Source organism: Geotrypetes seraphini, chromosome 7, assembly GCF_902459505.1.
Source record: "Geotrypetes seraphini chromosome 7, aGeoSer1.1, whole genome shotgun sequence".
Taxonomy (NCBI): domain Eukaryota; kingdom Metazoa; phylum Chordata; class Amphibia; order Gymnophiona; family Dermophiidae; genus Geotrypetes; species Geotrypetes seraphini.
In genome coordinates this window covers 176,095,578-176,111,728 of record NC_047090.1, presented here as the reverse complement: position 1 = coordinate 176,111,728, position 16,151 = coordinate 176,095,578, and the positions used below count along the sequence as shown (strand labels likewise).

Below are 16,151 nucleotides of genomic sequence, written 5' to 3'. Positions count from 1 at the left end.
AATTCATTTTTATAACCAGTTTCTTCTTTTACTGTATCTACCTACAACTTTCCACCACTTTCCCTTACCCCAGCTCTCCTTACCCTTTCAACCAGCGACTCCCCCTCTTTTCTCTCTCTCCTCCCATGTCTACGCTCACATATTCTGCTCCCCAGCCACTCTTGTAGACCAACAGCAGTGGTGACAAACAACCTAATGCAGTCAATTCTGTTGTTCACGACATCAACTTCCTGTTATCTAACAATCCGTGTGCTGCTTGAACTCCGCATGAACAAGTGGCATTTTTATGAGCCACTTGTTCACGCAGAGTTCAAGTAGCACATGGATTGTTAGATGATCTATGAGTTTTTTTTCTCTTGGACCATAAGGACCTCTGAAGAAGACATCCTTGTCGAAACACAGACCGTGTTGGGTCCAATGCTTTTCAGTGGATTGGGTCATTTATGTTTATATTTGGTTTTTGTGTGGATTATCAAGTTCAACAATAAAGTTCATTTCGGGAACATCAACCCTCCACAGAGCCTTTTGTTTTTGATTTTATTCTCTACTGTAGAGTTATTGGGTCAACTTTTTTGGTTTTATTATAAAGCAGGTATAGCTTGGAAAATAATTCAGGAAAAGTTGGGCATGTCCAAGGTTAGTGCAAGATGGGTTCCAAGAAGGCTGATGCCATGTCAGGCGACCACAAGGCTCCAGTGCTGTCGGGATAACTTGGGAGTGCTCTGTGAAGACCAAGTTAATTTTTTTCATTGTTTGCTGACTAGAGATGAGATGTGGGTCTATCACAGAGATCTTAAGTCCAACATAGAGTCAATGCAGTGGAAGCCCAAGTCATCCTCCACCCCAAAAAAAGTTTTCAAGACAAAAAAAATCTGCAGCAAAGTCATGGCAATTGTCTTCTGGGATGATAGACTTTTGTTTCTGGAGTTCATGCCACATAAGACAATCACAACCGGGGAAAGTTACGCCAACACTATGATTGCTTTGCAGAGTCAATCAAGGAGAAAAAATAGGGAGATACGATGAAGGTCTACAAAACCCTGAGTGGTGTAAAATGGGTAAAAATGAATTGATTTTACTCTGTCAAAAATTACACTAGGGGACACTCAATGAAGTTACATGGAAACACCTTTAAAACAAATATTTATTTAATTTTAAAATTTATATACTGTCAATATCTAGACGGTTTCATATAAAACATACATAACATAAAATCAACTAGTTAAGCTCTGGATCTCATTGCCAGAGGATATAGTAATAGCAATTAGTGTAGCTGGGTTTAAAAAAAATTGGGACAAATTCCTATAGGAAAAGTCCATAGTCCTATTGAGACAGACATGGGGAAAGTCACTGCTTGCCCTGAAATTGACAGCATGGAATCTTGCTATTCTTTGGGATTTCGTATGGAATGTTGCTACTGTTTGGGATTCTACCAGGTATTTGTGACCTGGATTGACCATGGTTGGAAACAGGATACTGGGCTTGATGGACCATTTGTCTGAACCAATATGGCTGTTATGTTCTTATGACATTGGAGCTGATCAGTGGTATATCAACTGTCAAAGATTTCCTTTGTCATTTTTAGCATGAAATGACAAGAAAAAAAATTCATTTTTTCTTTTGTAAATGTCTGAGTGCATTTTTACATCACTGCCTCTCTAAAACTGAATAAAAATAATGAAAATTTGTAGACATGGCAGAATCATTTGTAATAATATTGTACACTTGTTGAAAGAAATAAAATGAATAAAGATTTAAAAAAAAAAAAAAAGTAACCCCACTTTTATCATGCTGCATAAGGTTTTGTTTTTGTTTTTTTTAAATCACAGACCGCTGGGTAAAAGCTCCAATGCTCATAGGAATTCTATGAGCATCAGAATTTTTACCACAGCAGTCTGTGATTTTAAAAAAACAAACAAACCCTTACACAGCTTGAGAAAAAGGGGCCTAAATGCTAAATGTACACACAACAAATTATACTTGATCTCTACTTTGGTGAGACCTTGTTTAGAATACTGTGTACAATTCTGGAGGCGACACCTTCAAAAAGATATAAAAAGGTCCAGAGGAAAGCTACTAAAATGGTATGTGGTCTTCATCTTCATCATAAGGTGTATGGGGACAGAAAAAGATCTCGATCTGTATACTTTGGAGGAAAGTTAGGAGAGGGGAGATATGATAGAGACGTTTAAATATCTACATAAAGTAAATGTGCATGAGCCTCAAGTCTTTCATTTGAAAGGAAACTCTGCAATGAGAGGACATAGAATGAAGTTAAGAGGTGATAGACTCCGGAGTAATCTAAGGGTGGTAGATGCGTGGAACAGTCTCCCGGAAGAGGTGGTGGAGACAGACTGTCTGATTTCAAAAGGGCCTGGGATAGGTGTGGGATCTCTGAGAGAGAGAAAGAAATAATGGTTACTGCAGATGGGCAGACTGGATGAGCCATTTGGCCTTTTATCTGCCATCATGTTTCTATATTTCTACTGTGGAGATCCCCTTATACAGCTTGATAAAAAAGGGGCCTAAATGCTAAATGTACACACACAAAATTATATTTGATCTTTCCCATGAGTTCTTTGCAGCTATGTAGGGATCCCCCCCCCCCCCCAATGTTCTTTCCAAGTCCTGCTTCCTTCCTCTCAGAGGTTACTTCTTTTGCAGCCACAAACATAGAAGATCTGATTCGGGAATTGAAATCATTCTTTGCATGGCAGCACTGAGCCATCAAGCCAGCTTTGGTATCTTATTTGTACAAAACATAACTTGCTACATCTTATGGTCACCCTATATGGCAAACTTACCTGCACAGCACAGCCCAACATCAATAGCAAAACTTTCTTCAATTCATCTATACTTTTACCTAAATGTAAAAATAAGCATAATGCAGTGAGCTTCAATGAACTACGGTTACCAGAGCACCAATTATAGCAATCAGTTTTGAAAAAATTTTTGGTTTGACTTTGAGATGAGAATTTCTCATTATTTTACTCCCTTGTAATTGCTTTTTGGTTTAGATCTGTAGCTTATTTTGTTAACAGTTGTGGACTGAGATGGGGTTTTTGTTTTAATATTTATTGATTTTCCAGTATTATACACCATGACAAAATACATACTTTGACAAGAGCACCTGCAATACAAGTGACAACGTAAAGCTATCCACGTTAGTTCTTTATGGCAGCTTTAAGTAATGTGACAAATTACAATTGAAACTAACAACTCACTTTCCCCCACCCTTTCCAACCCCTGAGAGCTCCAGCATCATTAATTCAATAAAGATACAAGGGGTGTTCAATAATTTATCTACCGTATTTTCACGTAGATAACGCGCACCCGTGTAAAACGCGCACACGGGTATAGCGCGCAGAAAACACAAATTTATGTACAGAAATTTTTATATACCGCGCACACTCGTATACCGCGCATGCTGCCCGACTCTCCCTTCGCCGCCTGACTCTCCTTTCGCCCGCCCTGACTCTCCTCTGGCCACCCCGACTCTCCTCTCCCCCTTGAAGTCCTGTCCCCACCCTGAAAGCCTGATGCCCCCCCCCCACGTCCGATTCACCCCCCCCCCCCCGCAGGACCACTCGCACGGTCTCCACCCCGAAGGACCGCTCGCACGCACTCCCACCCGCACCCCCACCCTGAAGGACCGCTCGCACCCCCACAGCCTCCCGACCCCCCCCCCCATCATGTAGAAGCTCCTACCGGTGTCCTGCTGCTTTCTCTTGGCGGTCCCGGCCCTTCCGTGAGCCCTGCGCCTGCGCTGCTTCCTCTTCCAGCGGTTCGCCCTTTCTCTAACGTCAATTCCTCTTGCCCCGCCGACTCCCCGACACGATCGGGGCAAGAGGGAGCTCAAGCCCTCTTGCCCCAGCCAACCGTGGCACTCCCGACACGATCGGGGCAAGAGGGAGCTCAAGCCCTCTTGCCCCAGCCAACCGCGGCACCCCCGACACGATCAGGGCAAGAGGGAGCTCAAGCCCTCTTGCCCACCCCGACACGATCGGGGCAAAAGGGAGCCCAAGCCCTCTTGCCCCGCCAACTCCCCAACTCCCTGACAATATCGGGCCAGGAGGGAGCCCAAACCCTCCTGGCCACGGCGACCCCCTACCCCCACCCCGCACTACATTACGGCAGGAGGGATCTCAGGCCCTCCTGCCCTCGACGCAAACCCCCCTCCCCCCGACCATGTGCCCAAGGCCCCGCCCCCAGGAGGGACCTAAGGCTCCCGGGCCTATTCTGATTGGCCCAGGCGCCTTAGGCCCCACCAGTAGGCGGAGCTTTGGGACGGATGGGCCAATCCGGCCTCATTCCGTCGTTGGCTGCCTGCTGGACAGGCGGGTTTGGCTCCCGTCTGTCCGGCCAACTACACAAAGGTACGGGGAAGGGGGGATGGGGTGTCGTGGGGGTCGGCCAGGGGGGTCGCGGGTCGGCTGGGGGGGCGGTCGGAGGTTCTTGGGGGGGCGGTCGTTGGGGGGAGGGGGGTTTGCGTCGAGGGCAGGAGGGCCTGGGATCCCTCCTGCCCGTAATGTAGTGCGGGGTGGGTTAGGGGGTAGCCGTGGCCAGGAGGGTTTGGGCTCCCTCCTGGCCCGATATTGTCGGGGAGTTGGGGAGTCGGCGGGGCAAGAGGGCTTGGGTTCCCTTTTGCCCCGATCATGTCGGGGGGGCAAGAGGGCTTGAGCTCCCTCTTGCCCCGATCGTGTCGGGGGTGCCGCCGTTGGCTGGGGCAAGAGGGCTTGGGCTCCCTTTTGCCCCGATTGTGTCGGGGGGGGGCAAGAGGGCTTGAGCTCCCTCTTGCCCCGATCGTGTCGGGGGTGCCGCGGTTGGCTGGGGCAAGAGGGCTTGAGCTCCCTCTTGCCCCGATCGTGTCGGGGGTGCCGCCGTTGGCTGGGGCAAGAGGGCTTGAGCTCCCTCTTGCCCCGATCGTGTCGGGGGTGCCGCGGTTGGCTGGGGCAAGAGAGCTTGAGCTCCCTCTTGCCCCGATCGTGTCGGGGAGTCGGTGGGGCAAGAGGGCTTAACGTTAGAGAAAGGGCGAACCGCCGGAAGAGGAAGCAGCAGGCGCAGGGCTCACAGAAGAGCCGGGACCGCCAAGAGGAAGCAGCAGGACACCGGTAGGAGCTTCTACATGATTGGGGGGGGGTCGGGAGGCTGTGGGGGTGCGAGCGGTCCTTCAGGGTGGGGGTGCTGTGCGAGTGCGTGCGAGCGGTCCTTCGGAGTGAGGGTGCGAGCGGTCCTGCAGAGGGGGGGTGAATCAGACGTCGGGGGGGGGGAACTATGTAAAAAAAATTTATATAACGCGCTCACGCGTATACCGCGCAAGGTTATGCATGGTTTGTAAAACACGTATAACGCGCGCGTTATATGCGTGAAAATACGGTACACACGCACATCTGTGCCATTAAAAAAAAAGAAAAAAGCTCCAACAGCTAAGTGGCAGGAGACTGCTTTGGGTCTTCCCATTCTGCTCAGCTGTTTGGGCTTCCCTAAACTGGTTCTGCTCATGAGTGGAATTCGCTCTCAGAACAATTGGTGGGACGGGATTACGATGAGCCTCTGTGCAAATCATTTGAATGGAAACTTGTTGGAACATCGATCGCTGTTCCATAATCAGCCAACAGCAACCATGTTTAGTGCATCTAGCCCCTTGTTTTGTGAAGCCCAGTTGACAGCCTGCACATTAACTGGAGGTATGCCACACAGCCTGTTACAGTATGAATAGTACGGTGACAGAAGGCAGCAGCCTGATGTAGGCTTGGCTTCTGTAAGGCCATGAACCTCATTCAGCAAGACACTGAGCACTGACGGAGTTTTTCTGACTGAGGATGTGTCTTCCTGTTTCAACTGGTTGTCTGTAGGGGTGTTTAAGTTTTCTGAATACCCTTCTATGACACTGAGGTCTTTTCTCCATTTTCAAATTGATGCAGTGTTGAGGATAGTTTTGGATGATTATATATGTGATAGAGAATGTTAAAAAGCCTGCCATTAATTTGCAATTAAAATACAAATTAACACACTTACCAGATAGAGGATCTTTTCCTATTAATAATACATTTGGTAAATTCATTATAATCAATTGCTGTAGTACCTCCTACAAAAAAAAAAAAAAAATTTGCAAGATTTAGAAATATAATCAAAAATTTTAAATTCTAAATAAGCATGATGAAGACAGACACCAATGGCTTTGTAGGCTAAATGTTTAAACTGCTGTTTCACTTAATCTGACCAAAATAGATCAAGATTACATGTTCTCTTGCAAGTGTTCAAGTATGTAGAGCACAGTATACACTTCAAAAAGTTAATTTTGTTGTTTGAAGTATGTGCTCTTTTTCACAACAATTTTATGTCTGATCTGGATGCTCCAATCCTGGCAGATAACCTCCAAGGCCAAGTGAGGAAATTTTGAACATTGCCACTTCTGTTCAACCCAGCAGGAGGACACATACAGTCAATTATGGATTGGGTGCCTTTTTTCTTTAATGTTATTTGCTCCTTTGAAGGATGTATGTATCTATAGTGTAGCATTTCAGCACTGCATTCAAAGTAATTGAAGAGGCAGCACAAGAAAGTTGACTTTAGCAAAATTACTTCTACAGAATCCTATTCTCACTGCAACAAATACCAATTCAAACTTCCTTAAACTTATAGACTTTTGAAAATATGACATATACCCCCCTCCTTTACTAACACTTAGGAATTATATGAGTGTCGGAGCAGTTACCGCTGCTGCCGGAGCTAAAATCCACGCTACGCGTTAGTAAAGGGGGATAGTTAATTATGGCTATATTTGATGTTTATTTTTTAAGTACTGAATTAATGAGAATTACGTGTTACAAATATGTATATAATGAGATCTGCTTAGATGAGTTTAGATATGTGGAATATAAATTAAAATCTTCCTACATTCTTCAAAAAACATCTACTCATAATTACAGGTCTAGAGAATGACATAGGGACAAATTTGTCCCAGTCCCCTCCCCACAATTTCTGTCCCCACTGGCTAACTCTATCTCATCGTATTACATTTATGATTTTGCTCCTAGTATTGAAGATCTTAGCATAACCTGCTAGTCATCTCTTCATTTTGTGAAACTATATATGACAATATCCATTCCTCTATTTTCTCAGACTAGAGACTAGAGCTCTGCAATAAACTGCTTCTCCATCTAAGAATCCAATCATCGTTGTCAAGGTTCAAATCAAATTTGAAAACCTACCTCTTTACAGATGCATACACTTTTTATCGAGTGGGATATACTGCTATCCTTATGTGTTATCCTTCCCCGCTTTTCTTTCAGAATTGTAGTTCTACCTAGAGAATGACATGGGAAAGAGCCCACAGGGTGTGGACAAACTATCTCTGTGTCATTCACTAAAAGCTTGACAATAGCCTTAAACAGGCTGTTCCAGCTACTGTAGATAGAACAGCATCTATAAAAAGTCTTTACATATTGGTACTAACATAACACATTTTAGACAACTAGCAACCGAACACAGTGATTTAAAAAAATGACAGATGCTGCTTTGGATTTAAATGGAGTACTGTTAAATTACATCTCGTCTGCCTTTGATATAGCAACAAGAGTGTTGTCTGCTGATCAGACTCTAAACATCTGAAGTGTCCTATCACATGCCCAGTTACTCAAGCATCTTACTGTTACTGCAACAGACTCATTCATTGTTGCCAGCATCAAGGAGCATTTTCAACATTTAATTTGACATTTATTTTCCTGTTCATCCACTACACAGTGTCGGTTCTCTCTTACACTCGCATCAGAAAGACAATCCAATGATCTTCCCAGTTGATGTATAAACAGAGGCAACCAAATCTTTGGGAAGGTTTTACTAAAACTAGATTAAAATGGAAGGCTCCATTTATGATTTACAAACAGCTGTACAGAGTATTATCCCTTTTTATACTTGATTTAAATATAAAATCGTAAATGTTCGAGGCTTGCACAGAAGGGGACGAGGATAAACGTTAGGGTTAGGACGAGGATAAACGTTATCCCGTGTCATTCTCTAGCCCTGTCTTTTGTCTCATCTTCTCCCTTTCATACTTTCTACTCTATGCTATGTTCTGTTTAGATTGTAAGCCGCCTAGACACCCTAGCTTGATAGGGGAGAGAAACTTCTTCATAAACTTGAAACTTATACTAAATGGCAACATCCTCATCTTTAACAATGATTCTATTAACATAGCTATGGAGTTTGCCCTTCTATATGTGAATTGATTTTATGCTCATACCCACTTCAAGGAGCAACTGGTTCAGTTATTAACATGGCAAAAAACAAAGCAGAATTCTTTGGAAAAAAAAAAGGTCCAAGTAGCTTCCTTCAACTATTAAAATGTAAGTCGCCGTGAACCTTTTTATGCATAGTGCAACTCGAAAACCCAAGATTAGATTATATAGATAAAATCCTGTAAAGCTTTCTGATTTCTAGCAGGATGTGGAAAGTTCAAGATCATATGAACACTTCAGAGTAAATTAAGAGATTAAAATATGTTAACTGTCCATCTGACAGATAGTATGCATCATGAAATTATAGATCAACACAGAAATCAGTTAAGTATACTCCAGAGTCCTCTATAAATGTGCCTGCTTAGCCTTCAAGATCCTACATGGCGTCCTTCCTCCCGTTATCCCACTCTTTTGGAATTCCTCAAACCCACACTCCACCAGACCCTCCCAAAAACTAAAACTATCATTCCCCTCTATAAAAGGTATATCCCGCGCAGGAAAACTCGGAACATCCCTCCCCTTTAGAACCACAGAACTCTGGAACAACCTCTCATCCCCGCTCAGAAATTCAAGCTCCTTCCAATCCTTCCGCAAACACTTGAAAACTTGTCTCTTTTCAAAAATCTAATCACCTCCCGTTTTCCAGTATCCTGTCCCTCTCTATCTCCTTAGTCCCTCTCCTATATCCCCTCATTGTAGTTCCTTTCCTCTTAACTCTATAAACCGTACCGAGCTCTGCGCCTGCGGAGATGGCGCGGTATACAAACTTAAGGTTTAGTTTAGTTTAAGGGTTGCCAGATGGACTGGGTTTTTGATAGTATACCTTTCTTATCTGCTGCATAAAGTTCGTATTTAGCTGTTAGACAGACCATATTCCACCAAGCTATGTGTGACAGAGCAGATGAGTTTTTCTAATGGATCAGTATTAATTTGATGGCAATGGAGATCAATGCTTTAAGCAGATGAGCCGAAACATAGCCACCATAAATCACTGTGGCTAGAGTAAGGGGCTCAGAGATGTGTAAATGTCACTGATCATTTTCCATAGTTGTGTCCACAAATGATAACAGTAGGACAGGAGAACAACATGTGATCTAAAGTTCCTGCTGAGGTGTGGCAAGACCAGCATTTATCATCAGCCTTGTGTGCTTGGTTTGATAGTTTAGCTAATTTCATCAGAGTCCAGAAAGCTTTATGCAGGAGGAAGTAAAGTGATTATGTCATAGCTGATGACCGTAGAGCTCGATACAATTCCAACCAAATCCAAGACCAAATCTGGCTATCAATATGCATGCCAGTGTCTCGCTCCCACACCGAATGAAGACCTCCCATTGAAAAAGTGTTGTTTTTCCATAGTATTTTATACTAATGAGATGACTCATGTTTTGAGTAAAGCCAGTTTGTTACATAGCAGAAGCAGGGTGGGAGTTTCATCACTGAGCTTGTGTTTTTTCATATAAGCATCTATGGCCGCTTTGATTTGTATCCCACTTGAAAAAGTGAGTTGTGGGTATATTATAGGTGGCAACAAGATGCTGGAAACGTGTCCAAGAAGCCTCTGAATATAGTTGATTTATTCTCCAAAGACCAGTCGTGCTCCAAGATGGTCTAAGAACAGGTTTGTTTTGAATACGTAACCTGGTATTACCCCAGATCGGCATGAAAATTGTGTCATTCCACCTCGGAGAGATTAAATTATCTAGATCCTGAACAGCTAGACTGGTAGATATGATGACTTCATTCGTTTTTAGCTTTTCTTGAGCGCCCAAGAATGGGACGGTGTCAAGAGGAAAATTCTCCACGATCAAGTTTTCCAGGCTAAGCCAATGAGGCACTGAAGTGAGCTGTTTTCTTCCAATCCACTTGGAGCCTTGTCTCAAGAGGAAAGCAGTATGATAGTTTTTGAAGTTCAGGAAATTGACATCCCCATTTGCTTTATCGTTCCTCAGTTTTTTCTGACTGATTCGAGGTGGTTTGTTGTTCCATAGAAAGTCAGTCAGTATTTTATCAATTCGAGTATAGGTCTGGGACTTCAAAGATATAGGTAGCATGCTCAAAAAGCACAGTTACTTACCGTAACAGGTGTTATCCAGGGACAGCAGGCATATATTCTCACATGTGGGTGACGTCATCTACGGAGCCCCAGCGCGGACAGCTTTTCAAGCAAACTTGATTGAAGTTTCAAGTTTGCACACTGCACCACGCATGTGCATGCCTTCTCGCCCACTAGAGGGCGCATCTCACCTCGTGGTCCTCAGTTCCATAACTAGCAAAGAAGCCATCCCCGGGGAGGCGGGCGGGTTGTGAGAATATATGCCTGCTGTCCCTGGATAACACCTGTTACGGTAAGTAACTGTGCTTTATCCCAGGACAAGCAGGCATGATATTCTCACATGTGGGTGACCTCCAAGCTAACCAAAAAAGGGCAGGTGGGAGGATGGCAAATTAGGAAAACAGATTACGCAATACCGACTGGCCAAACCGGCCATCGCTTCTGGACAATGTGTCCAGACAGTAGTGGGAAGTGAATGTATGAACTGAAGACCAAGTGGCCGCCTTGCATATGTCCTCCACAGGTGTAGACCGGAGGAAGGCTACCGAGGCCGCCATCGCTCTGACCTTATGCCCCGTGACTCGACCTGGGGGCGGAAGACCAGCCTGAGCATAGCAAAAGGAAATACAAGCAGCCAACCAGTCAGACAGAGTGCGCTTGGAAACAGGGTGCCCTAATCGATTAGGATCAAAGGACAAAAACAATTGAGGAACTTTCCTATGAGACCTGGTGCGTTGAAGGTAATAAGCTAACGCCCTCTTACAGTCAAGTGTGTGAAGCGCCGTCTCGCCAGGATGGGAGTGGGGTTTCGGAAAGAACACAGGAAGGACAATGGACTGATTGAGATGAAAATCAGACACCACCTTAGGCAAAAATTTCGGATGTGTGCGGAGAACCACCTTATCATGATGGAATACAGTAAAGGGAGGGTCCGCAACCAAAGCTTGCAACTCCCCAATCCGTCTAGCGGATGTGAGAGCAATCAGAAAAATCACCTTCCAAGTCAGAAATTTCAACAGAGACCTGTCGAGTGGCTCAAAAGGAGGTTTCATCAATTGAGCCAAAACCACATTCAAATCCCACACGACAGGAGGAGGCTTAAGAGGGGGACAAACCCTGAGTAGCCCTTTCATGAAACGTGTCACCAAAGGATGGAGCGAAAGAGCACGTCCATCCAGGTGATGATGGAAAGCCGAAATGGCACTAAGATGAACACGCACAGAGGTGGTTTTCAGACCAGAGTGCGACAGGAGCCATAAGTATTCCAGGACCGAGGACACCGGAACCGAAACAGGATCCAGGTGAAAAGAAAAACACCAAGTGGAAAACCTGGTCCATTTCTGTGAATAACAAAGCCTGGTAGAAATCTTGCGGGAGGCTTCCAATACCTCCTTCACAGATTGAGACAGACCAGGCGAAATTAAGGAGCAAGAAACCAAGCTGTCAGGTGTAATGACTGAAGATTGGGATGTAACATTGACCCTTGACTCTGAGACAGCAGAGAAGGAAACACAGGCAGAAGTAGAGGATCCCTGGTACTGAGCTGCAGCAGCAGGGAGAACCAATGCTGACGCGGCCACCGAGGCACAATGAGAATCATAGTGGCCGCGGACGATTTGAGACGCACTAACGTTCTCATGATCAGCGGAAAGGGAGGAAACGCATACAGGAACCTCCCTTCCCAATCGAGAAGGAAAGCATCCGCTTCCAGACGGTCCCGGGAGTACATCCGGGAACAATACAGGGGCAGTTTGCGGTTGTCCCGAGAGGCAAACAGATCCACCTGCGGCGTTCCCCAGCGATCGAAAACCTCGCGCAGGACTCCGGCGTTTAGGGACCACTCGTGCGGCTGCAGAAGCCGACTGAGTTTGTCCGCCAGACAGTTCTGTTCTCCCTGGATGTAGACCGCCCGAAGGAAGATGTTCCGGGAGACCACCCATTCCCAAAGACGAAGCGCCTCCGAACAGAGGGGCCAAGACCCCGTCCCACCTTGTTTGTTCACATAGTACATCGCTACTTGGTTGTCCGTCCGAACGAGGACCACCCGATCTTGCAGTATGTGGTCGAATGCTCGAACCGCCAGAAAGATGGCACGAAGTTCCAGCACGTTGATGTGACAGCGACGGTCCTCGGCCGACCATAGGCCCTGCGTTCGAAGACCGTCGAGGTGGGCTCCCCACGCGTACTCGGAGGAGTCTGTGGTCAGAACCTTGCGAAAGGGAGGGGTGAGAAACAGTAAACCCCCTGACAGATTGGAAGAGTTGGTCCACCAACGCAGCGATCTTCGCAAAGGAGGAGTCACCGCAATGAGCCGAGACACCGGATCGCGATCCTGACGCCACTGAGACGCTAGGGTCCACTGAGCAATCCTCATGTGCAGCCTGGCGAACGGAGTGACGTGGACCGTCGATGCCATGTGGCCCAGCAGCATCATCATGCGCTGGGCCGAGACCACCGATTGTTGAGAGATCAGACGGCCCATCCGTACCAAGGCTTCCAACCGCAGAGGCGGAAGGTACGAGCGTAGGCGCACAGTGTCCAGCACTGCGCCTATAAATTGAAGAGACTGGGCCGGGGATAATTGTGATTTGGGAAAATTTATCTCGAACCCGAGTCTCTGCAGGCAGACGATAGACTGTCGGGTCGCTGAGATAACCCCCTCCCTGGTCGGGGCCTTGATGAGCCAATCGTCCAGGTACGGGAACACATGCAGCCCACGAGATCTCAGGGCTGCCGCGACCACAACCATGCACTTCGTGAAGACTCGAGGGGACGAGACCAGGCCGAAGGGCAGGACCCTGTACTGCAGGTGCAGATCTCCCACCTGGAACCGTAAAAATCTCCGGTAGGCGGGGTGCACCGGAACATGGGTGTACGCTTCCTTCAGGTCGAGGGAGCACATCCAGTCCCCTTCCTCCAAAAGAGGATACAAGATCGGGAGGGACAGCATTCGAAACTTCTCCCGGACCAGGAATTTGTTGAGCTTCCTGAGATCCAGAATGGGGCGTAAGTCCCCGGTCTTTTTTGGGACTAAAAAGTAGCGGGAGTAGAAGCCCTTCCCCAGCTGATTTTTGGGGACCGGTTCCACCGCCCGAAGCTTCAACAGCGCCCTGGCTTCGGCCAGAAGGATGGGAAGTTGTGCTCGGTTGGAAGAGGTAGCCCCCGGAGGTTGATCCGGCGGCGCGGACACAAAGTTGAGCGAGTAGCCCTCGGAGACGGTCCGGAGCACCCAAGCGTCTGATGTTATCTCGGTCCAGGCCACATAGAAGGACCGAAGACGCCCCCCTATGGGAAGGGGTTCCTGTGAAATCGCGGAGGGGAACCCGCCCCTTCCGCTCAACCCGTCAAAAGGAGGGCGCGGGCTTAGAAGGACCCTGCGCCGGGGCTTGGGATTGTCCCCCTCTGCCTCACTGAGATGGACGTCTCGGCGGCGGCCTAGAAAAAGCCGGGGTAGACTTCTGAGGGTATCGGCGCGGCGGAGGACGGAAGGGTTTCTGCGGCGGGGGCCTAGGTTTGGGGCGGACCAGGGAGGCTAACGAGCGCTCCTGTTCCGACAACCGTTTGGTCGCCGCATCCAAGGACTCGTCAAATAACTCGGACCCCACACAAGGCAAGTCTGCAAGACGTTCCTGCAGGTTTGGGTCCATATCGAGGGTGCGAAGCCAGGCCAAGCGGCGCATGGCCACTGCGAAAGCCGACACCCTCGAAACCAGCTCAAATGCATCGTACACCGCATGGAAGAGGTACAACCGCAATTGAGACAGGTTGGACATAAACTTATCAAATCCTGCTCTCTGGGAGTCCGGTAGGGAGTCTCGATATTGAGGAAGGTCCTTCACCATGCCACGCAGATATGAGGAGAAGGTGAAGGCATAATTTAGCACCCTGGTGGCCATCAGGGAATTAGTATAGAGGCGACGGCCAAACTTGTCCAGGGTCCGCCCCTCCCTGCCGGGTGGAACCGCCGCAGAAACCCGGGAGGGCTGTGTTTTCTTAAGGGCAGACTCCACCAGTAGAGACTGGTGGGAGAGTTGCGCCTTCTCAAACCCCTTAGGGGGCACCGTCCTATACTTCGCTTCCATCTTGGATGGGACAGACGTGACTGTAAGAGGGTTAGCCAAATTCTTCAGCCAGGTCTGCAGGAGGATTCTATTCAAGGGAAGCCGAGGCACCTCCCTAGGTGGGGTGGGAAGGTCTTGCTCCTCCAAAAATTCTTTGGAATATTGAGAACCCACCATGAGGTCCAACCCTAGAGCTCGGGCCATGTCCTGAACAAAGGTGGAAAATGAGGACGGCCTGGCGGGTGGAGAAGGGGTTCTCGACCTCCCCACCGAGGAGAGGGGAGAGGCCTCGTGGGAATAATGAGGATCCCTCGCCGACCCCGAGCCCCAGGATCCCCGCTCCAAAGGCCCCGAGGGGGAAGGAGAAACTCTCCGCCTCGAAGACCCCTTGGGCGAGGACCCCGGGGTCCGGGGGGTCCTCTCCCCCTTCCTCGGCGAGGCGGCACGGGAAGTCCTTCTAGGAGGAGATCGGAGAAGCCTCGGGTTATCGAGGCGCAACTCCGATACCTGCAAAGCCTCGCCCCCGAGCGGCGAGGAACGATCGTGCCGCCGAGGAGAGCCCCGCGGGCGCTTCGGCTTCCTCGAGCGGCGCCCCGTCCGAGGTCGCGTCGAGGGCGAGGCGCCCCGGGAGGACCCCGAGGAGGAGGAGGAGGAAATGCGGCGCACCCTGCGCATCTTGTCCTTGGGTCGCACGCTCTGCTCAGGTGGCACCCCCGAGGCCGAGGTCGAGGGCAAGACCGGGGCCGAGGTTACTGGGGCCTCAATACCCGAGGCCGAGGCCGCCGAGGTCGGGGCTTCCGAGGTCGAGGCAGCCGTGACCGAAGCCCGTTGCAGCACTTCCAGGGCCCCCGACAGCTCCGATGAAATAAGAGCTCGGAGGAGGTCCTGAAAGGCCGGAATCCCGACGAAGGTCGGGAGTTCCGTGTCCGGAGCACACTCCCTGGAGGGCGACCTCGGTCTCGAGTATTCCCTCGGGGTGTGCGATGCCGGGGTCCTAGACGGGGCCGAGGCCGACCCACTCGCCTTAGCCGGGGCAGAGGATGGCTTCTTAGCTGTCGGGGATGGAACAGAGGACTTACCCGACGCAGGTTTTCCCGAGGACGCCTTCGATGTCGAGGGTCGAGGCGAAGCCGAGGCCCCCGAGGTCAAGGCCGGGGCCGAAGCCGAGGCCGACGTCGAGGCCTTCACCGGCGCGTCGACGGCAAATAACTCCGCCATTCTGGCCCGTCGGCGGCGGAGAGCTCTGGGCTGAAGAGTAGCACAACGGTCACAAGAAGCTGTCGGATGATCCGAGCCCAGACAAACAATGCACCACCGGTGGGGGTCGGTGATAGAAAGCAACCTCTCACACCGGCTGCATTTCTTAAAACCCGTCACAGGACGGGACATGTACGGAAAAACAGGCCGGGAACGACCGACGTCCCGCGGCCACGGCTGCCGGGAGCCCCAACGAAAAGAAAAATATATATATATTTTTTTTAAACGAAGGAAAATAAGACTAAAACAAAACTAAAGAGCACCGCGATTCGAAAAAAATACTCAAACGCGGCGGCAGAAAGGCAGCAAAATTGGAGCTCAAATCCACAGGGCTTTCTGGCTCCGCGGAAAAAATTGAACTGAGGACCACGAGGTGAGATGCGCCCTCTAGTGGGCGAGAAGGCATGCACATGCGTGGTGCAGTGTGCAAACTTGAAACTTCAATCAAGTTTGCTTGAAAAGCTGTCCGCGCTGGGGCTCCGTAGATGACGTCACCCACATGTGAGAATATCATGCCTGCTTGTCCTGGGATAATATAGT

At 48.6% G+C, this 16,151-nt stretch overlaps 1 protein-coding gene across 5 annotated transcripts in view; it reads right to left on the bottom strand.

Moving 5' to 3' along the window:
* CCDC88C (coiled-coil domain containing 88C) overlaps positions 1-16,151 on the bottom strand; it is a 338,359-nt gene that overhangs the window by 233,701 nt on the left and 88,507 nt on the right. For all 5 annotated transcript variants that reach the window (XM_033951005.1, XM_033951004.1, XM_033951007.1 and 2 more), the window contains exons 4-5: positions 6,019-6,088; positions 2,805-2,863 (exon numbers count right to left, since the gene is read on the bottom strand). In XM_033951005.1, the coding sequence (XP_033806896.1) occupies positions 2,805-2,863; positions 6,019-6,088 (129 nt within the window). The remainder of the gene's footprint in view (positions 1-2,804; positions 2,864-6,018; positions 6,089-16,151) is intronic.